The 22163-nt window shown below is 55.9% G+C and overlaps 1 protein-coding gene across 1 annotated transcript in view; it reads right to left on the bottom strand.

Moving 5' to 3' along the window:
- The window catches only part of PEBP4 (phosphatidylethanolamine binding protein 4), a gene marked incomplete at both ends in the record, with an annotated part of 69983 nt that extends 49933 nt beyond the window's left edge, over positions 1 to 20050 (bottom strand). The window contains 5 exon segments of the mRNA XM_080634608.1: positions 11725 to 11857; positions 12586 to 12716; positions 13499 to 13501; positions 13505 to 13574; positions 20031 to 20050. Coding sequence (XP_080490734.1) covers positions 11725 to 11857; positions 12586 to 12716; positions 13499 to 13501; positions 13505 to 13574; positions 20031 to 20050 — 357 coding nt within the window.
- Positions 20051 to 22163: the final 2113 nt, after the last annotated feature.

The following is a 22163-nucleotide window of genomic DNA, read 5'->3' as shown; positions in this document are numbered from 1 at the left end:
ATTTGCCTTTCATCCTCATTTAATTCACTGTTTGGAGGCTGCCACAGGGGTTTTGTGTGTGTGTTTGTGGTGGTATCTTAATTGCATGCTTTTACATACCAGTGTGTGTGCAAAGGAGATGGGTACGAGGGAGGCAAAAGCCATTTGCCCACCACCCCGGCCACAAACTCTTCCTTGTGGCCTCAGGCCTTTGCTGAGAACAGCCCTTAAGTGCCTGTGCAATTTATACCCTGATAATGAAAATTACCCAGATAATGAAAAGACTCAAGGCCGAGCTTTAATAAAGATATTTCCTGGGATAATGGCATCCATTGGAGGGCTGCACAGTTTGCGCAGGGATCCCATAGGAATCCCCCCTCCCTTATCCACCTTCAAGTATTCCTCTCTCAATTACTGGCTCTTTGCTGGGAAAACCAAGTGTGTGAAGGCCACGGTCACTGCAGGGCATGGAGTGACTTCGCACACGCTCTCTAGGAGCATCTCCCTGGGCTCATCACGCAGGCAGCAAGTGGCACCTGCAGTGACATTCCAGCAAGAGAAGGTTCCCAAAGCACTGTTTTCCAAGCCTCCCTTCCCTTTCCAATGGGGAAAGGTGCCAGGTTGGCAGGGCTCTGGTCTCCCCTCTGCTGGCAGCTGAGCCCGGGCTGGCTCATCCCATGGCTGGTCCAGGAGAGGCTGAAGCATCGCTCCAGCAAGCCCAGAGGTGGCCGGGAGCAGGCAGCGACCCCAGCCAAACCCATCTGCTTCCCGGATGCCAAGAGCCCTGCTTCTCCTTGCGGCCGCATTCCCACCCAAATTCCCAGGCCTTTCACTCCAGCTGGAAGAAGTCTGGCAAATCCATCGACTGCGCGCACCTGCGAGGAGGGAGATGTCCTGGGAGCAGCAGCTCCTGGAGGGATGGGATGAGACCCAGCAGCTGCGGAGCAACCAAATCCGGACCCATGGTGCGTGCCCCTATGCTCCCATCCTGCCTCATCACCCCCAAAGAGCGGCTGGGTCCATGCTGTGTGGCCGCAATGACAGGAGGATCCGTAGAGACAAGCTCTGCTTTAGCAGACCTGGTGGGTGCGATGCTGCGCCCCCAGCCCCTGATTCATGCTGCTGTGTGCTTGGGCTGGGGGGGGCAGCACTTTGGGGGCTGCAGCATCGCAGGGGGGCTCAGTATCGCTGCTGCTGCCTCCCACTCTCCCAATATTTGTTTAATGAGGGAATTCCTGTCACACCTACATGGGCTCCGTGCAGGAAGCACGGCAGCCTGAGCATCCTTAAATGTGGGAAAGCCTCCGGAGACAGCTACAAGCCCACCAGTGCACCCACACCAGGCCTGGTGCAAGGGTGACGGCTGCTTGCAGCGGTGCAAGGATATGAGGGTGGAAGCGTGCTGCTTTCCTGCGTGAAGAGCTGATGTCCCCGAGCGTGCCCTGTGTCCCCTGATGCCACCCTGGTACACATCACCCCGGCGGCCACCCCTGCTTTGAGCCCTGGGCTGCAGCACGCGACACAGCCGCTTTGATCCCCTGCTTAATCCTCCCCTCCCATGAGTGCCTGATCAGGCTCCGAACCAACTCGTGGAGATGCTGAGATCAAAAGATCACTTAAGAGGCAGGCAGCGGAACATGAAAGGGAGAAGTTCTGCGTAAGGATCTTAACCCCAGCGAGAAGAACGGGAAGCAGCGGAGCCACGAGCCAAGAGCTCCCTCTGCTCCCAGGAAACCCTCCATGGCCACAAGCGCATCCATTGCACCAGGACCTGCCAGCCCTGGACCTCCCTGCAAGCTCATTGCACCCCAGGGAGAAAAGGGACCTCGGGCACAAGGTGCTGCACAGGGAAGTGTTTGCTCCCAGGGGATGAGCTGCTGCCCACACAGCGTCAACAGAGGGTGAAACGGTCACAACAAGCCCTTGAGCTGGCTGGGACCTTGTGGTACCCCCAGTATGCATCAGTCTCCACAGCAAAGGAGCCCCCCTGGATGCAAACTAATCCCATATAGCATAGAATATCTGATTGATGATTTGATGACAGGCAGCCCAAGGGGAACAGCAGCACTTTAACCATCACACAACAGGGAAAAGGGGGAAAAGGAAGGAATTGGGATTGCCAGCACTGAAACCATCACTTGGGATGAGAAATCAACACGTTAGGCCAGAAAGAGGGACTGGGGGGAAGGAGAGCTCCGGTACCCCAAATACAGGGAGAAAGCAGAAAATTATTTCAATTACAATGGAAATGTATTTGATGAGAAAACGTGGATTCTGCTTTGATGCTCGATGCCAAGAAAAGCAATATCCAGGACTATAACACCCCATCTCCACGCGAGGCGAATGAGTTATTAAAGCAGAAGATGAATGGCTCGCAGCGCAGCTAACTGCGCCTGTTAAGAGAAAAATAGTTATAAACTTACTCCTTGCCCCAAAACGCATTCCTCCCCCTCATCCCCGGGCCCGTCTCTCCCCTTCGGAGCAGCTCAATGCTGTGCCTTGTTTCTATGGCTTAGAAAGATTCAGGAGGGGGGATTTTCATAGGAGTAGAAAAGGTGAATTTAGAGGGTGGTTTCTTAACTCCTCTCCTTCCTGCACCTTGGAATCAAACACAGATACAGGAGGAACAAAAATAACCCACTCGTTCCATTGTGGGGAAGTAGTGGGGATGGAAATGAAGATGCATTCTTATGTATAGCAGTGCACCCGGCAGCCCCGTGGCAGGGCGACTCTGTTCTGCATGAATAAATATGGGTAAAGATGTAAAGAACGCCAATCTGACACAGGAAAGAGTGGTTCTCAGGGGCTGGGAGCAACACAAGGCACCAGCTTTAATTCTTCTTCTTCCATATGTATAGAAAGCAGCATTGAGATGATAATGCAGGGGGATGCGGAGCCTTTTTGAAGTGACGGATGTAACCCCCTGCCTCAGATATTAAGGCTGATGGTGCAAACCCACTGGTGACAGTGGCAACGAGAGGCTTTGCTCACCCCCCTGGAGCTGCAGGGTCAGGCCATCCGCTCCACGAAGGATGGAGGCACTGCACATCCCCTCCTCGAGTCCAGCACTGAGTCTTATCTGCCAGCAAAGTCCCTTTTCCCTCAAGACCCCATGGAATGGAGATGCTGGAAGTTGCCTGATGCCGAGTTTAAAACACGCTGTGGGTGCCCGGGTGCGTGTGCCGACCTCTGGAGCATCCCCATCCCCTGCAGGGAGGCAGCGGCACGCACCGCGCCGCCTCCTCTCCCCGCAGCCCATCACAGCAGATGGATTTTCCCAGCACCACGGACTTTTCCCACTCTTTTACCTCCGGATATCCAAGATATCCCCCAAAAAGGCTCTTCCAGCCCCCCCCCCAGCACCGAGGGGCTGCCTGATTCCCCGTTACACAACCCTGCTCGGGAGATCCTACGTGGGCAGACGTGGGTTTTCCTCTGAATTGACAACAGCTCTCGCTGCAGCTCAGCAGAACATGAGCAGCTTACATAAACAGCGAGCAGAGTTACCCTGCGTGTGGGCTGCACGCAGCCACCCGGGCTTGGGGGGGGGAACAGAGAGATTATCCTTTTTCCCTATAAAACAACCCAAACCCTGGTGGTGGTGGTGATGGGGGGGGGGGGGGGGTTGTGTGTGTGTGTGTGTGATGAGAAAAAAGGCAGCAAGAGAGAAATGACTCAAGTGTTTTGTAACTTGTCACATTCGAAGCTGCAATTTGGAGGCAGGAAGAAGGGATCCAAAATAGTCGCCCCAGCCCCGGCTTGTATAACAGAGATTCCTCATCTCCTCCCCTCCGCCGGGAAAAGGGGGGACATTTCTGCCGCAGATTGGCAGCTGGGAAGAGGCAGCAGAGCTCGGGGTTGTTACCGCGCAGGAAGGAGCCCCCAAATTAGGAAGAATTACTCATGCATGGAAAAGGCTCCTGTGCTGGCGGGGAGGCACCGGGGAAGATGCTGCAGGGGAGGGAAGGCTCCCGGGAATGACTTCTATGGATGCTCTCAGCCCGGCGGTGACGCTGAGCGCCCTGGGATGCCGCCCTGAGCGAGAGGTGATGCTTGGGAAGCGCAGGTGGAGTGGGAGAGCAGGACAGAGCGGCTTTCCCTGCAGGAAAGGGACCCAGCTAGTGCTGCACCCTGATGGGAAGGGCATCAATAACCTCTGCTGCCAAAACTGAGCTCAGAACTGGCTCAAGTTCCCCTAGAGAAGGGACAGGAGATACTCGGGTATTTCCCTGGGAGGGCTCCAGCAGGGTCAGGGGGTGCTTTATGAGTAAATTCCCATACAACGCTTCCCTCCTGGCTCTCCTTGCCCTCCCACACCAAAGCCAGCAGCACCCATCACTTCCCAGGTTTCAAACCCACATCCTCAGCAACTCATCACATCCTAGTGGGAACCACAAGAGCCCAGTTGCACCCAGGCCCCTCTGCAGAGAGCAAAGGGTGATGGAGCAGAGACCCCCTAATGCACCCAACCTACTGCCAGGTCTTGTCCTGGAGCCTTTCCCAGTCCCAACAAGGTCTGAGGCTGGAGCTGTGGATCAGGAATATAATGGAATTGCAGTGTCCCGGTCCAGGTGGGTTCACGAGGTGCAGCAACAGCAGGGAGGCAGCAGGGATGCTTTCCCTTCTGGGTACCAACCCACTATGGAGCCAGCACCAGAAGCACATAGAGAAGCCAGGGAGGATGCAGGGGAAGCTGTGCCCAGCTCACCCCAAATTCAAACCTGTTTTCAAACCCCCACAAATCCATTTTCAATGCACAAGTGCCAGGAGCACCCAGGGGAGCTGCCTCCTGCTATAAACCCTCCTGCCCACCCAAACCACAGCTAATGCCTTTTGAAAGAGCCAAGGCAGGTCCTGGGGATGGCAGGAGATGCAGTAAGTGTGACACCTTCCCTCGGGGCTCATTGATCTGCCATCGACCACAGCGTGGAACCTGACTTTGAAAGCCCAGATGGGCTTTGGCATGTGGATTTGTGGGGGCAGCACTTCCTAAGGGTCTCCTCAACAATGAAATGGGAGCTTAAATGAGGGAAGAGATGAGCTTCAGAGCCTTTTCTCCAGTGTCACCCTAGCTAAAGCTCTTAAAGTGCCCAACACCCACATTGGCACATGGAGCATCCCAGAGAAATCCCAAAATTAGGGTAGGGAAAAGCAGATTCAGGTTCTTTTTCAATAGATTCCTCTTTCTACAATGCAGTTTGCTTTGCAATTAAAAGAATGCCTAAAAATCCCTATTTCTTCATGATAAACCCACCTGAATCACTACCACTGATTACCAGGCTCAAAGCAAAGTGGCTCTAAAGGTGCCCTGTGATGGCAGGGACTTGCTCATCCAATAAACCAGCATCACCAACACAAGAAGCCAAATTCCTGTTCTTGGCCAGTGCACGATCACACACTTCCAAACCCTTCCCACTGGAATCCCATAGATCCCACGGCACATCCCAACTCCGCACAGCCACAAGCAGCGGCTCCGATGCGAACACAGAAAGTGGGTGATTCAATACCAAGTATACATCTGCAGAAGCAACACAATTATCTCACGGAGTTCAATGATGATGGATAGAAGTTTTAATTACCAAACCTTTTCATCCTCCCCCACGCACAAGAAGTATATTTCCCTGGCATGTTTATTTAATAATAAAATATGATAAAATTACATGTTAGTGGAATAAAACGCGCGGCGTGTGTAAAGCACAGACGAGCTGAAGTCTGGTTTGTCACCAAAGCTGAAAACATTAGCTCCTTTGATCTCTTTTGGCTCCAAAGCAGCTCTACAAGGAGCGAGCAGCGCATCCCCTGCTGCAGCCAGCCCGTGGCAGGGGTCAGGGCAGATGAACCCCGGCTCCTGCCGCTCCACGTGCCAGCGCGCTCCCCGCTCACGCAGGGCAGCAGATTGACAGCCTCCGCTCCTGCACACGTCCCCAGCTCTTGATTTACCCAAAGAGAAGAGCAAGCACAAGCCAGCTGCCTTAATTGCCACGGACAGGGCTAACGGGTGGCCCTGTCACCTATCAGTATCATTTAGGGCTTGGGAAGTGCCCAATTCCCATGAGGAATGCCCGTTAGACCTCTGTGTTCATATCAGTCTTAATTTCATTTGGTCCTTAACACCACTGTCTGGTTCATGTGCCCGTGCTGTACAGTAACGCTATCTGATGCATCCCATCCCCTGGCACCCCAGGATGGGGATGCTGCCACAGCACTCTGTGAGCGTTCTCTGCTCCAAAACCCGGCTGTTAACAGGGAACAGCACCAGCTACAGCCTGTTGGAGACCTGGCAGATGCAGGTTACTTCACTTCCCAACATGTGGAGAGTGAAGTCCCCCCCCCCTCCTCCTCACATCGCAGCCTACAAGTAATTCTCCAGCAGGAAATATCCCCCCTCCTCGGATATTCACAGCCAACCTGCTAATGAGCCTTTGTGAAACTTGTGCCTTCTTACCTCTAATTTTACAGCCTGTTAGGATTTGAGCTCTGTGGACAGCCTCACATTTGGTTTGGAATTATAGGCTGAGTGGCTGTTCTCTCCTATTATTGTGCTGTCAATCTTGTATTAGCACATTATAATATGGTACACTGAATGCATCTGTTCTGTATATCACAAGTCCTAATTGTCATTTGTTGAATCACTTTGTCTTATGTGATTGTTAAGCAATTATTTCATCCAAAGCAGCTTAAACTTTGATTACTGTATAGTGCGTACAGGGATCAAAGTAAAACCATCAGCTGCTTCAAACAGTTTCCTGCTGAAATAGGCACAAGTGCCTGTCCCACACCCGGGTGGATGCCAATACATAAGCAATAAGGAGAGCAGGCTTGATGACCTGGAGGTTCTTGCCAGCTCCCAAGCCCATCCTCCCGCCTGAAGGGGAACATTGTTTGTCCAGGATGGTTAAGTGTCCAGCAAACACGTAGGTAATGAAGCAGATGTGAAGTGACAGATCTGCCAGGGCTGCTCACGGAAAGGGGCTCTCATGGAGCGCGGCACCAGCTGTCCCATCAGTCCCTCCTGGAATAACACCCCACACCTCTCCAGTGCTTCCCATCCCCAAGGACGCTCTCGCGCATCCCAGAAGGCACGGAAAGTAAAGCAGTGCTTTGCTCTGAGGTGCACGAGGGGGATCCCATCCCAATCCAGCTCAGATCCGCACCAGAGCAGAGGCACTCGTGTCCTGCCAGCCCCTGCCTGGGAGCGGGTCGGCGGAGGACAGGGCCGAGCCTGCAGCACACACATTGTTCTGCTTCACCACCCCACACTTAAGCCCTCAAAGAGGCACTTTTGGTAGCTCAGAGGCTTCACACCAACCCCTCTGCTCAAAGCCAGGCTGAGCCCAGGCGCCAGGGAGCCGCCGAAGTCCGGGATGCTGCGATGCCACAGGGCCATGGGAACCCAGCATCAGCTCCAGCAGGGCAACAGGGAGGGGTTCATCACCAGGGGCCTGGGCTAATCCCCATAATATCAAGCTGACAGCATGGGGAAGGAATGCTGGACCATTGTTTTTAAGTAGCCCAGACAGGACTGAGGGAAAAACAAGCTGGGGGCTCCTCAACCCCAGACAGATCCAGGAGCCAACAAGGATACACAAACTGTCAGGAATCTTCTGCTTGAAGCCATCTCTAATGAGACCTGACTTTAACCTGAGCACTGCTCCAAAGCCCCTCTTGCAGCCAGCTGCAAAGCACTGCCTGACACAAGTAGAGCACATCCCAATTAGGAGATGAAGCAGGCCTTCTCCTCCCTTTGTGGGAAGCTAATGGGCTCCCTCATCCAAGTCATTTCCCGAATAATGGGCCCCAGATCCTAGAGCACAACCCTTTATAAATCAGGACTGTCCCCAGCCCAGCCACCAAGTGCTCACAAAGGAGCAAAGGCTGGGACATAACCAGCAAATGGAATCTGCTTTGGACTCTTGGGAGAGGCAGGGCATTGCTATGGCTCTCCAGGCCTAGAGCAGCACCCCAGGGTGCTGGTTACAGGTTTAGGCACAAAGAGGACACAGACCTGCTGCTGTGCTAAGCCTGATGCAACCCACAAGGGCATCATCCCATGGTTTGCATGGCTGGGGGGCTTTTCCAGCTCATTCCGCTATGGGAAGGGTTTAAGACACTATGAAAACATGCACAGCTCTTGACAGAGCAGACAAGAGGATCTGTACAGCTGCAGGAAGCAGCTCGAGTTCACGGATGCTCCAAACTGAGCTGGTTTGCACAGGGAAGGGGTCTCACAAATACCATTTAAGGTCCAGAAAGCTCAGTTTGGGACTGTAGCCTTGCGAAAAGCACTTGATTCCCAAGACACTTGCCCCCTGGTCCAGAGAACGAGCCCCATCCCTTCCTCACAGCCCAAAGGAGCCTCTAAGGAAGTTGTCAAACCCTGTGACAAAAGCAGGTCTGGAGGAGCAGGTAAAAGGTAGTGCCCTAAACGGCAGCTCGAGCGCACGGCGGCAGGTAAATTGCTTTTTAACAAGCAGACAACTCCTCTCGATAGCATCTCCCGTATGTTTCTATAAAGGGCAGAAATATGTTTTTAAAGGGCCAGTAAATAAAGTTCCCATCGATTTGATCCCCGGTGTAATCCGTTTTGCTGTCTGCCACCAACAGTGGTAATAAAACAGAATCATGTAACGCGCCGGCCCGAGTAATGTGACTATACATCATGGCAGGGGCGCGGGCGCGCCGTGATCTATCATTTTCCATGGGGATTGCTTAGCCGCAGGATTTATAAACCTGCCCCAAATTGATGCAATGTCCAATTTTCTTTTCCAATTTATTTTCGGTTGAGCAAAGCAATATTGAGGCAGGGCCAGGAGGACGCGTTTCCCCCACTGATGTTTGCCGCTGTTCCCGCGTCCTCCTTGGCCTGGGAAAGGGCTTGGGGTGTTCAGGAAGATGCCAACATACTGTAATGGCTGCGTTTGGTGTTTTGCCCCATGTCACATCATTGCGGTGCTACCCAGAGGTTGCATGGGACACCGTCAGTGTTACCCGATGCTCAGAGGGGTCTTTAGCAAGGACCGAGCATCCTCAGCATCACAAACCTGCATCTCACATCCCCAGAGCTCTGCAACACCAGGACAGACCAAGCGGCTGCTCTGCTCCAGCTCAAGGCTGAGGCAAAGGTACTTCCCCATGCCCAGAGAAGATTTGTGCCTCTGCGCCCAGCAGCTAAAGGATTTCCAGGGTACCTGAACCATCTTTTCCCTCCACCTGAGCACGCTGCTCACAGAGACAGCAGCCAAATGCAACTGCAGCTTTCATTGCGCCAAATAAGGGGTCTTTTGGGAAGGCAAAGTGATGTTTGATCAACCCGGCTGCGATGGCCAGGTGTCTGAACCGGGTGAACACCAAGATATTCAATATTAACATATTTAAACCCCTATAAACACAGGGAAGATGATGCATTGGTTTCCCCAGCAGCGCTGGTGCCTCTCAAAGCTCAGCTTCACAAGCCACCACGCCACTTTGCCCTCCTTCACCCACAAGCCCATTGACTTTGCCTTCACCAAGGAGCGTCAAGGCTGTGAGCAGAGACCTTGGGTACGAGCAGGGTGAAGCGTGGCCCCCAGGAGCATGGAATGAGGATGGGGAATGTCCCATTCCCCCCCACTCAGAGGAGGATTTCCGGAGCTAACACACAAACACGCCGCATTTGGCTGGGTTTGGTGGTTGTTTTTGCGCAGGAGACGCAGTGTTCCACGGGAAGCAGACACTTCCCACACGAGTTTTCATCCTCAAACCCCAGCTCCTCTGCCACCGATTCGGATGGGAAAAGCATCGCCAGCCTTTTGCCCAGCCCATTTCTCACCCCTCCATCCATGGGATCACCGAGCCTCGGCAGGGCGATAGCACCCCACTGTGCTGGGAAGCATCACTTCGGGATGGAGATAACTTTAGCACAGGTTTCCCGTTCTCACTTGGGAATTACGGAAAGACAAATCCAGTTTCCTGACCTCAGAAATCCCATCATAAACCAGAAAAAGCAACCCCATCGCCTGTGCACGCCTCGGCCCTGGCACAGGATGTGGCAACTCTCCTTCCCACTCACTTCAGGGGGATTTTTAGCAGGGAAAAAGATTATCCCAAAGCATCCTGACAGGTTCGGGAGAAAAACCATCCATTCCCATAGAGAAAAACCTGAGGAGTTCAGAACCAGTTCTCTGCAGCCAATTCAAGGCTATCCAGTCCTCCCAAGGACCTGCCCATCCCAGTGCCACAGCGGGCATCCCATCCCATCCCAAGCATGGTGCACACAGACAGCTCTGAAGGCAAAGCTCACCTGCCTTGCTTTCAGGTTCACAGATACAAAGCCTTTATCCCCCCTCAACACATCCCAGGGTCTGGGCCTGCTTAGCCCCTAAATCCTCCCCACAGCACCATTTGCTGGGCAGAGCAACATCCGCCAGCATCAGCACAGCCCAGTCCCTGCCCTTCTCCCTGCTTTCTGGGACAACAACAAGCAGCAAGTGCCTGCATCCCTGGGAAACCTCCAACTCCTGGAAAGCCACACACGAGTGAGGGATGAATCCATGAACAGCATCCAGTGCCAGGGGGGGTGTCTCCTTTGGAGGAATCGGGCATCTTTAAGGGAAGAGTTTTACTTCAACCCATGTGATCAACAGGGGGAAGAGACTTCCAGACAGCAGCGACGCAGCCAGGAAAACCGATTCTTGACACTTCAAGGTAACAACAAGATGCACAAGAGCCAAGTTTCCCCCTTACCAGAGTTGGAGTCAGTGATGGGGGAGCTGCAGTGGGCTGCTGACAAGGATCGCAGTAGGGTTTGGGGACAAGGCTGATGCCACCACATCCTCTGATGGGCACAGCGGGATGCTGTGCTCCCGACACCTAGCACAGACCTGCACGGCTCCACATCTGTCCTCCTCCTCCTCTGCCCAGGGCAACCCCGGGACATCGGGAGCAGTCAGGAGGGGACTCAGCAGCGCCAAGCGCTGGACCTCGGGAAGTTCAATGCTGCCACCCGGTGGCGGCGAGTGGCAACAGCAGCTTCGGGGGCTGGATGGGGGGGGCGGTCAGGACCAAGCTTGGGTTTGCTTTAAGAAGTTCAGGAAAAGTTTAAAACGCGACGGAAACGGCACCAAAGGCGACGAAAATGTTCTCATGGAATGGTTTGGGCTGGAAGGGACCTTAAAGCTCATCCAGCTCCAACCCCTGCCAGGGCAGGGACCCCTTCTACTGGAGCAGCTTGCTCCAAGCCCCTGTGTCCAACCTGGCCTTGAACACTGCCAGGGATGGGGCAGCCACAGCTTCTCTGGGCACCCTGGGCCAGCGCCTCAGCACCCTCCCAGGGAAGAGCTTCTGCCTAAGAGCTCATCTCAGTCTCCCCTCTGGCAGGTTAAAGCCATTCCCCTTGGCCTGTCCCTACATGGCCCCTATCAGCAGCAGTGTGTGGAGTTTCAGTTTACCCACAGCTCAACCTCAAACCAAACCCCTGAAGCACAGGAAAGCAGCTTAGAAAGTCAGCCAATAACCAGCTCCTGTAGCTGATGGCACTTTGCCCACGCAACAAGGGTACCAAGCAATACGCAACACTGCGTAAACACCTCACAGGCCATCCCCAGCACCCAAAGCAAAGGCACTGAGCTTCCCTGCCGAGGCTCAAAGTCCAAGCACACACATGCGTAAGCAACACTTTCCCAATGGATTCGTCCCCTGTGATCCAGCTACACCTTGAGTTAACACAGCAAAGCTGGGAGCAGTGCCCAGGAGCGACGCGGGACTCACCCTGTCAGCCTGCGGGTACCGAACACGGGGGCTGCCCCATTCCCTGCTGATCCGCTCCCGGTACTGGTGGCACTTGGGGATGTACAAGCAGCCCACATCGCCCAGCTCCGGGTAAATGACTTCCAAATCCCCTCTGTGGAGACAAAGGAGGAGAGGACAACAGGATGGGTGAGATGACACCATGCAGTGGATGGGAATTAGAGCCACTTCGCAGCCAGGCTTGAGCACTGGTTCCAATGCTGGGCAAGAGATGCAGGATCCAGCTTGCTGCCACCAAGTGTGGCACCTTGTGCACCAGGATAAGCACCCTCCTGTGCACACCCGAGATGGGCCACATTCTCCATTGGCTTTAAAAGAATCATGGCCTATAGCAGTGAATTTAAGGCTTGAAGACGGGGAGGAGGAGAACAAAGCCACCCTCACCCCCTTGGCTGTAGACAGCAGCTTGAACCGAGCCCCCTTGTGATGCAGGAGCAGGGATGAGCCTGCTCTGTTCTGGGTACTGACAGTGCAGCAGCAGGGCAGGTATCTCCAGCTCCAACCTGAAGCACTTTCCCCTCCACATCATCTAACAGAGGAAGGGGCCACCAGGACAAGCTGTCGGGTACCACAGCGCATGTGCTGCGAGCCTCAAGGCCACCAACATGACATCAGCATCCCCGTGGCACAACCTGAGGTCTGCGGGATGAACTGTTCCAGAACTTCCCTTCCTCCTCCCTCTGGAACCCCCCATGGAAAATCAAAGGAAGAAAGCGATGGATATTTATAGCCCTGGCAAAGGGGAGGGTGGAATTAACTGTCCCAGGAGGTGATGGGACACACGGGGCAGCGCACGGCTGGAGGCAATGGGGAGCCCCTCACCTGCAGAACAAGCTGTCCCCACCGCTGAGCATCTGGAAGAAGCAGGTCCTGGAAGGTTCATCTGGCCAAGGGGCTGCGGCGCCAGTCAGGAGAGCAGCCAGAAACAGAGCACCCAGCGGCCTCATCCTGCCCTGTGGGGAACAAGGGACAGCGAGGGTCAGGGCTGTGACCCAGTGCTGCCCCCCCCAGCAGCCACAGCATCCCCGTCACCATGATGCAGCTCAGCCCCATCAGAAGCCAGCTCCAGGCAGAGCACACCCATCCTTACACATCCATCCCATCCCACCCCAGCTCCACATCATTAACCCCGATAATGACACAGATAAACCATGCTCCCTGCTGCTGCTCCGTTCAGGAAACATGGGACCACCAGCAGGTTTGCAGCAGGACCCCCCCATCTCAGAAGAGCCATTTCTGCTCACCTACAAGGATGGCACCAGGGATACACACATAGGACAGCAGCAGACCAGTTACAGCCACCACAGCCATCACTGCGATGCTGCACTCCAAGCCCAAGCAACACCAAGAGGGAAGAGAGCCCCTGCTCCCTGCTGCTCTTCTCAGGACTCAGATGAGATGGGAAAGATGAAAACTTGGCATCAGGGTTGGTCATGGTCTAACCAAGACCATTTCCAATGGATGCACAACCAGACACCGATCAGCATCCCTGACCCCCAGCACAGCATCTGCATGGGGACAGCACCAGGGTCCAATTGAACCCAGCCACAGCCTCTCCTGCACCAGGACAACGATAACAAAGCACAAGCCAAGCCTCGAGGATGAGGGGAGCGGGGGCACGGGGTGCAGACACCCCCCTCCCTGCCCAGCTCAGCGCCAGCCCTCACCTCCCCTGCAGCATCCTGAGGGCCCCAGGAGCCCGGAGCAGCAGCCAAGGCCCTGCCAAGGCACTTACCAGTCAGGTCCTGGGGATGGGAGAGCAGCTCTGAGGCAGAGCCTGGAGTTCTGAGGTTGCCGTGGAGATGGTTTCCCTGGAAGGAGGGGGAAGAATGGACTGGAAATGAAAACACAGCCTGGGGAAGGGGCAGCTCGTCCCTAAAGGAGCATGGAAACAGGCAACCGTGCTTCCACCCCCCAGTGACTGGTCCCCAGTCCATCCACCAGATTCAGGTCTTCACCTGGCCTGAATCCCCCTCTGCACCTGCAGCTTCCCAGTTCATTATAAAGGATGCTGCCCAAGTATTTGGTAGCACTGGCCTGTCTTCCCCATTGCCTCATCGGTTCTGCGTGAGGCATAGGCAGAAAAGCCCACTGCCAGTTGGGAACGGGTATTACAGCACTGACTGTATCATTATATAATGAAGTACCAGCACGCAGAGCAAGCACGAGCGAGTGCCAGCACCACTGTCATTACGGAGAGGAAAAAGGCATCAGGCTTCACTAATTAGAAACATTAATGCATTGGGAATGATCCGGAGGGTTTAGGGGCTAATCGCTCCGGTTCCCACACTACAACATGGGCAAAGCCCATAATTAGAGCCCTGAGCATGCAGCCAGGCTCACATGAGTAACGCTGCTCCCATCGGAGTCAGGAGCACTGGTTGGATGAGTCAGGATCACCAAAACGGGGCTTACATCCTCTATCACAGGCCAAGGGGGTGATATCCCAGGGAGCCACACAGGCAAGGACACCTAATGTTAATGATGAGAGCTACCAAGAGACTCTGGCATGGGAAGGTGGCTTTGGGAAAAGCAGGATTCCAAGCTCCTGTGCCCAGCCTGGCCTTGAACACTGCCAGGGATGGGGCAGCCACAGCTTCTCTGGGCAAGAAGCATCACCGCAGTGGTTAATATGGGTGACCACTGTGCAGAGGTCACCCAAACAGCAGCAAAAGCCGCAGACGGGGTGAAGTCTGCACAGAAGCAGAGAGAAGCCCTTCACACAGAGACAGAATCAGCCACTCCAATCTGGAGACCTCCCTAGAGGATCCCCAAATGGGATCAGCACAAAGGGTTTGCTGACAGACAAGGCACAGAAGGATCCCCAGGGATGCTCTGGGAGGGAAACCCACGGGAGCAACAATCTCTTGCAGCATCCTTGCTAAGAGGAACTGAGCCTCTCTCTAAGTACTGTTTGCAGAACAATTACAAAGATTCTATTTCTGCTGCTCAGGAGCCTGTTGAAAAGGCAGCGGGAAGCCTCAGCAGCAAACCCACAGCACTGAATGGGTTGGGTGGAAGGGACCTTAAAGCTCATCCAGTTCCAACCCCCTGCCACAGGCAGGGACCCCTTCCACTGGAGCAGGGTGCTCCAAGCCCCTGTGTCCAACCTGGCCTTGAGCACTTCATTACCAGGGTATAAAATGGATGGCAAAGGGATGCAGCCAGAGCACAGCTCCTGCACATCAGATGGGTCCCCAGGGGCATGAAGCCACCAGACTTTGATTTAGACACAGGCACAGATGAGGGTGACTCGGGACCCTCTGGCTCTGCAGCTGACACAGCCCTGCCTGCACCAGTGCTCCAAGCCTCACAAACCCATGCAGGAGATGAGCAGCTTCCCCTCCTGCCTGTGCCTGGAGCTCTCAGAGCCAAGGAGAGCCAACAAACCATGCGCTGAGAGCCCACACTGAGCCGCTTCCCCTCCGGAGCAGGATGCTCCCGTGGGAAAACACACAGAGCGGTGTCAAGCCGGGTGCAGAGCATGAGCCAGCCTCCTCCCCAGCAGCCCCAGTGTGTTTGCATGGCACCTCTCCTGACTAAGCAGTGCGGGACCGCAGGAATCTCGTCTTTCCAGCTGCTGGGAAGCCTCCGGCGCGGTGCTGGGGGAAGCTGTGTTCATCCAGGATTTCCACCCCGCACTCAATGAGATCCTGCCTCCACTTACACGGATGCTTCACACCTTCATGCAAAGCCACTACGGGAAACAGTGCTGTAACCCCCCTCCTGCATCCGAGCTGCTGCCAAGGTCCCAGAGCCTTATCCAGGGATTACTGAGAGCATCAGGACACAGCTCAACCAGAAACCAAAGCATTTCAAGGAACATCAGCTCAACGGGACAGGCCCTCAAAGCTTTCACACACGCAGAACCTCCAGCTCTGCTGCTTTTACTTAATGCTGGGGTTTAACACAAACCAAGTGCTTCCAGGTCAGGAATTCCCCATAAATGTTCATGAGACAGCAGCTTTTCATCCCACCACGAGCCAAAAGCACATTGTTGGAGCTCTGGAATTTCCCACCCAAGCCACAGGCTTCCTGTGGCTGTTAAAGATTAACCAGGGCCATTTACAACCCACTTCAGGGCTTCTTCCAACTTCACCCAGCACCGCATCCCTGCCCCATAAAAACCTGGTTTATTTCATGCAGTCCAAGTTTATCCCATCCCATCGAGTGACCTCAGCTCTCCCCAGCCATTAACTGCCTGCGGGGACAGAACAAGCAGACGGTGCTGGGCCCCCGTTCCCTCAGGGGCAGCCTTGTCCTGGGCTGTTTCTCCGGGCTGGAACTGCGCATCCCCGGCTGCAGCCGTGGGGTGAATCACAGCGAACCACTCCAGCCTGTTAGGAGCTGCCCCCTTCTCACCCGGAGCCAAGGCCGTGGCTTTGCTCTGAAAGCAAAGGTTCCACAGACTCACAGGGTGGGAGAGAGCTTCCCTGTGACCACCCCACAGGGCAGAGCTTCTGCCTAAGAGCTCATCTCAGTCTCCCCTCTGGCAGGTTAAAGCCATTCCCTTTGGCCTGTCCTTACAGGCCCTTGTCCAAAGCCCCCTCCAGGTTTCCTGCAGCCCCCCCTTAAGCTATTTATTGTTGCTGTGCATTAGCAAAGGCATTGCTGGGCTCTAAATGTGCTCCTTGTCCTCACACCCCCCCCCCTCCAAAGTCCAACCCAGCTGCTGCAGAAAGAGCTCAGCCCTTCCTCCAAAGTCCAGCTTTTCCTCTGGCTCGGGCTCCTCCTGACTCAGTTTCCCCATAGAAACCAACTCCTAAAGCCTGAACGACAGCCAAGAGCCATTTATTGACACGGATCCCCACCAGCAAGCACAGGACCGGGCAGAGCCCTGGCCAGGGGAATCCCCTGGATCTTTTCTCCCGAAGGAAGCCCATTCCCAGCTGGTTTTTTCCGTGGCACTCATCAAAGGAAACAAAACCGCATCCGCTCTCCCCATTCACAACCGGCGGCACCCCCAGCCCTGCTCTCACCTCGGCAGAGCCGGTCCTCCCGCTTCCCTCTCTGCCCTGCGAACCGCTCCATTCCCCGCTCCCAGCGAGTGCCCGAGGTCACCCTCACCTTGCCCCAGCCAGCCCCCAGGGCAAGGGCTTTGTGAGTTAAGAGCAGCGCTGGCCCCAGCACACCCCCAGTTTGCATCGCCATTGGTGTCGGGGCCGCTTCTGGGAAGAGTTGAGTGGATTTAGGGAATGCCACAGCTTTATTTTGGCTTGAATTGGCTCCGGTTTCCCCCTGGATCTATCTTAGTGCCACCAAGGATCTGGAGTTAAAGACATGGGCAGAAACCAGCCTGCCCTCAGCTTGCAACCAGAATAAGCTCAATCCAAGCCTACTCAGGAGAGAGCTGGAAAAGCTCCTGAGTGACCAAAGGGCCTCACAAGTGGGCTCAGACCTGCAGCATCCTCCGGGCAGGAATCTTTATGGGATCAGGGAGGGGATGCACGATGCTTTTGCCCTTTGAAGCTGCAGCTCCTGCAGGCTCCTGCACTCACATCCCAACACAAGATGCAGCGCAGCACAAGCTGGGTATCAGAGCAGAGCCAGGGCTGCTGCAAGGCCCCGGAGCCAAACACCAGCCCCTCTCCCTCATGGGCATCACCGGAGCACCCAGGAGAGGAGGAACATTCCCTGTTTCCCAGGCAATAAGCACATGGCTAGGAGCAGCCCCCCAAGCCTGGCAGCAGCACACAGGGACCCCCCCTTCTTCTGCCTGCCCAGCTCCATCCCAAACCTCAGCTCCAGCAGCACTGCAAACAGGAACATGCCAGCCCCTGCAGCATCCAACAGCACCGCGAGCCCAAGGCAGCAGCACCTTCACCCATAGCATCGCATGGAGCAGGGATGGGGTGACCACCTCTGCACCCCATCCACACCCCATGAACCCCAGCAGCAAACAGCACATGTGGGGGGCTTGGAGGTGTCACTGGGTGGCTGCAGAGCCCGGGGTGGTGGCCTTGCTGCAGGCATCCAGCCCATTGCACAAGTAACCATAGCAGAGCCCACCCTGCCACCAGCAGCACCTTGTGACTGCTCCTGCCGGAGCTGCAGCTCTTCCTGGAGAAGGGCTTCTATTTTGGGCAGAGTGTTTTCACTTGGCCTATATTAAGCAGTCACAAGGCAGAGCTGTGCAGAGCCTCCTGCCTTCAGAGCCAGCAGCTCCCAGCGGCGCTGCGCTGCTCACCAGGCTGCTGCCTGATGCCATTATCAGCCTTGAATTCACACCCTTGCTGAGAGGCACCTCTTGGGCTCAAGCTCCAGCACTAAGGACCCTCCATCCCTGCTCCCAGAGACAGGAGAAGGCACCGAGCACTGCTGCAGACACTGACACACAACAGCACCATGGGTGTCTATATGGCACTGAGAAAGCCTCAGGTGTGCCCTCTGCTCAACCTGACCCATCAGGGATGCTGATGGGCACAGGGACCAGGTTATGGAAGGGTCACTCAGGTACTTTCATCTCTCTTCCCCCCCTTCTCCCACCACTGCACCCTGGCAAGAAGACATCTCCCAGCCCCATGGATGCTCCGGTTGTGATTACAGCCCTTTGGGGATGCCAGCAATAAACAAACACCCATTCCCCATCCCTGCCATGGCACGGGCCAGGCTGGGTGCTGCTCGTGGGAAAGCCCTGGGGCAGCAGGATAATGAGGATCTGGGGATGAGGAAGCAGCATCCTCTGCTCTGACTCAGGCTTGGCTAAACCCGGCCCCACCAGTTGCACCATCGGCTCCCAATGGGCTGGCAGGGCTCTGCTGCCCACCCCGTGCCAGCTGGAGCCAGGGATCCGCATGGAATCTGGGCTGGCTGAGCAGGGATGTCTATAAATAGCACCGTGTGGATTCAGCTTGCATGTGGCTCTTCCCTTCAGCCCACAGCCTATTTTCTCCCTCTCTGAGGGGAGCACAGACTGGATGGACCCTGATAAATCACAGACAAAGCAGGGAGACAGACGGGTTCAATTAGTGCAAATCCCCAATGTACTTACACCGGATTAACCCCTGCACCAATACACCACCAAACCACACTGAACTGGCTTAACCCTTCCTTAAATGGGGTTAACTGCTCTACCCTCAGGGGTTGTACAGGTTTACTGGGCTCAGCTGAGCCCCAGCATGAGCCCCCATCACAGCTCCATGCAGAGAGGGGCCCCTGCTCCCCCAAAGCCTGTTTGGGGTTGGAAAGGGGTGAGGGTGCTCCCCACAGGTACCCAGGATTGGGGGAACTCCTGAGCTCGGGTCCCACTTCCAAAAGGCTTCTCCAGCTCCCCCCTCCCCAGACATCCACTCCCAGCTCCCAGCTGTGCAGGGGACCCCAAGGTGACCCCTGTTTGCAGCTCCCCACACCAAGAGGGCTCCCACGTCCCCAACAACCCAACCAGCAGCAAACCAGGAGGGGAAACAGCCCAAGACCCCCCCAGACACAGCACAACAGCCCCCCCCTTCCCACCTACCACCGGTATCCCCAGGCCCGCACCAGCAGAGCGGCAGCAGGGGGGAGCCTGTGCCCAGGCAGGTCTGGCACAGCCCCAGCCCCACAGCAGCTCCTTGGCAGGGCTGAGGCTGGAGCTGGCTCAGGGCTGAGCATGGGGCAGGGAAGGCTGAGACCTCCTTATGCAGGGCCTGGGCCAACGCTGCACCCTGCAGAGGTCAAGGCTGCTCTCGGGATGCTCCACGCCAGGCATTGCTCCAGGCTGGGAACATTTTCCTTGCTCCATGACCCAGCAGAAAGGAGCCCTCTTAGACCCTGCACCAAGTCAAGCATGAAAATGCCCCTCATGCCCTTCCAGCTTCGCTTTTTGCCTCTGGTAAGGACACACTGGAGGTGTGAGCGAGCCCTGGGTGCCAGCCACACGCAGCACCAGAGGTGCCTGGGGCACAAAAGCAGCTCCATTACAAGGCGAGGCAAGACCTGGCCAGCAAAACCCCCAGTGCCTGTGCTGCAGAGCACGTTCCTACCTGTTATCAGTTGCATCTGTACCTACAGAAGGCATCCTCCAAGGGAAATAGAGCTGGGGGTGGGCTCCTCCTGCCTCTTTTTAAGCCTGGTGGGCACCTGCAGCCCATCACCCATCAGCTCCCTCCTTTCCCATTGACTCACAGCTGGTCCCACTGAATCACCCCTGCCAAACACCTTGCCGTGGCCCGTGGCCGTTTCCCTGGTCCCTTGGTTCCCATTGACTCATCCAGAGCTCGCCCTCCCCTTTCCATTCCCATCCTGCTCACGTTGACTCACCCTGCCCTGGGACCTGCCTTCAGTGTCACCAGCACCACGCCGGCAGCATCCCAGAGGAGCATCCCAGTGAGGGACCCCAGCTTGTGGCTCCCAAAAGCACCTCCCGGCCCGTGCCCAAGTGCCACTGCCAAGCCCCAAGGCTGCAGGGAGGGTTTGGTTTTCCAGGGACAAAGGATTCCCTCTTATTTCTCACCCTGGCTGGCATCTTCTGCTGTGTTTTCTTCCACAGACCATGGGAGAAACAAGAGATTTGCAGGCTTCAGATGGAACCAACGGCTTAAACACATTCCTTCCCCCTTCCCATCCATCCCTCCCTCCATCCAGGTCCATTTTCTCCAGCTGCGATGCTGGAAGCATTTAGGAATGAGTCTGGAGCGCTTTGGGAAGCGGGAACAATGGGGAGCGGGCCCCGGCGCGTGCCGCTGGCGCACCCAGAGTGGAAAATTCCCTTGTGTGGAGCTCGGATTGTGGTCCAACAGGTTTCAGTCCCGGCCCCTTTATTTGTGTCAGTGCAAAAACTCATCCTTAGGGCATTTGTTTGGATCACATGGGTGAGCGTATAAAAACGGGTCCTCCCTGCCCTGGCCGGTTGGCACCTTTGGGAAGCGAAGGGACCGGAGGGGATCGCTGCGGACGGAGCCAAGCCAGAGCTCACAGGTAACCACAGCTCCTGCACCCCGCACCTTCAGCTCTGTTTCCCCCACCCCAGGGCTCTGCGAGGGCTGGCCCCAGGCACAGCAATGGGATAAGGTGAGGCAGAGGGGGTTTTCCCCATCTCTTTTCCCTCTGGACTGGGTGATGCTCTCAGCTCCTCATCCCCTCGTTGCCCCTTTGCTCCCCTTTGAGCTGCGGGACCCCAGCGGGGCTCCATGGGTCGTACTGGTGGCAACTGGAGTTGGCATTGTGGGCAGAGAGCCACGTGCAAGGAGACACCAAAGGGACTTGTGCCATGGGGCCAATGCTGCCCCATGGGAACGGATCACACCAGAGGCTCCCCATGGCTGCTCTTTGCTGCCTCAATAAGGGGTGCTGATGTCTCCTGGCAGGTAGTCAAGGGCGTCCATGCAGCACCAGCGCTGCCTGCCTGGCTCGTGCTGCCTGCGGTCGGGCAGGGGGAGCCGTTGGGGCAGGAAGTGGTTTTGGGGCTCAGGCGCTGCTCCCCAAGCAGGGGCACGAGGTGCAGATGCTCTCCCGTGGGCTGTGGTGGGGAAAGGGGGTGATGCTCCCACCCATCGCCCTCTGCCCTGCCCCAGCGCTGCTGCTGCTGCTGCTGCTGGTCCCACACCCCCATGGCCCCTCTTTTCCTGCCTTTTGAGCAGCCACCATGGATGAGATGGACCCAAGCAGCTCTTCTGCTCCATCCCTCACCTCCCGGCTGCTGCCGGGGGCTGTGGGACCACAGAAGTTTCCTCTCTCCCCATCACTGCTTCTCTCTCTGCTCTCCATCCCCACTGGAGACAGTTGCTTAGAAACAGACTCCTTCTTTGAGTTTTTAATTATCCTTTCTTAAGATGGAGATAACAGCACCCCCAACCCCTCCCAGCCCTACGCCACGGGACAAGACCCAGGAAGGTCCCACTTCCCCTTCTCTCCGAGCATTGGTCCCCAAGCTGCAGCAAGCCAGGCTGGGCCCCCCCTGCACCCATAGCAGGGCACCATGTGAGAACGGATTCCTTTGGCGGGGGTTATTTCCCCTCCCTGCTGACAAGCCCGGGCTTGCTGGCGATGTTAGCAGCCTGTTCCTGCAGCCCTTCCCGTAGCAGGAGCAAAGGGAAGCAGTGAAGCCACAGGATGCACCGTTACAAGAGGAACTTTCCCCAAATAGCAGCTTTTCACAGTGTTTTCAGGAGGCGTCAGCAGCTCCTGACGCTGTGAATGCTGCATGGAGCAGCCTGAGCCTCTGAGTGCTCCTGGCTGCAGCCCTTCTGTGAGCGTGGGGCCGGCCCTGCATCCCCAAACCTGGCTGAGGTGATGGGAAGCAGGCGGAGGAGCAGCAGGAGCTGGGATTTCATCTCACTCCGTGGGGTAAATCCCACACGTCCCAGCTGAAGGGTGCAGGAATCCAGTACACGCAGGCTGGGACCTTGACCCCATTCCTAGAGCCCCAGATGTTCACTAGCTCTGCTAGAGGAGGATGCTTTGCTTGGAGGACACGTGGCATT

The sequence above is a fragment of the Psittacula echo genome (genome assembly GCF_963264785.1).
Source record: "Psittacula echo genome assembly, chromosome: 25".
NCBI classification, from domain to species: domain Eukaryota; kingdom Metazoa; phylum Chordata; class Aves; order Psittaciformes; family Psittacidae; genus Psittacula; species Psittacula echo.
This window is presented reverse-complemented; position numbering and strand designations above follow the sequence as displayed.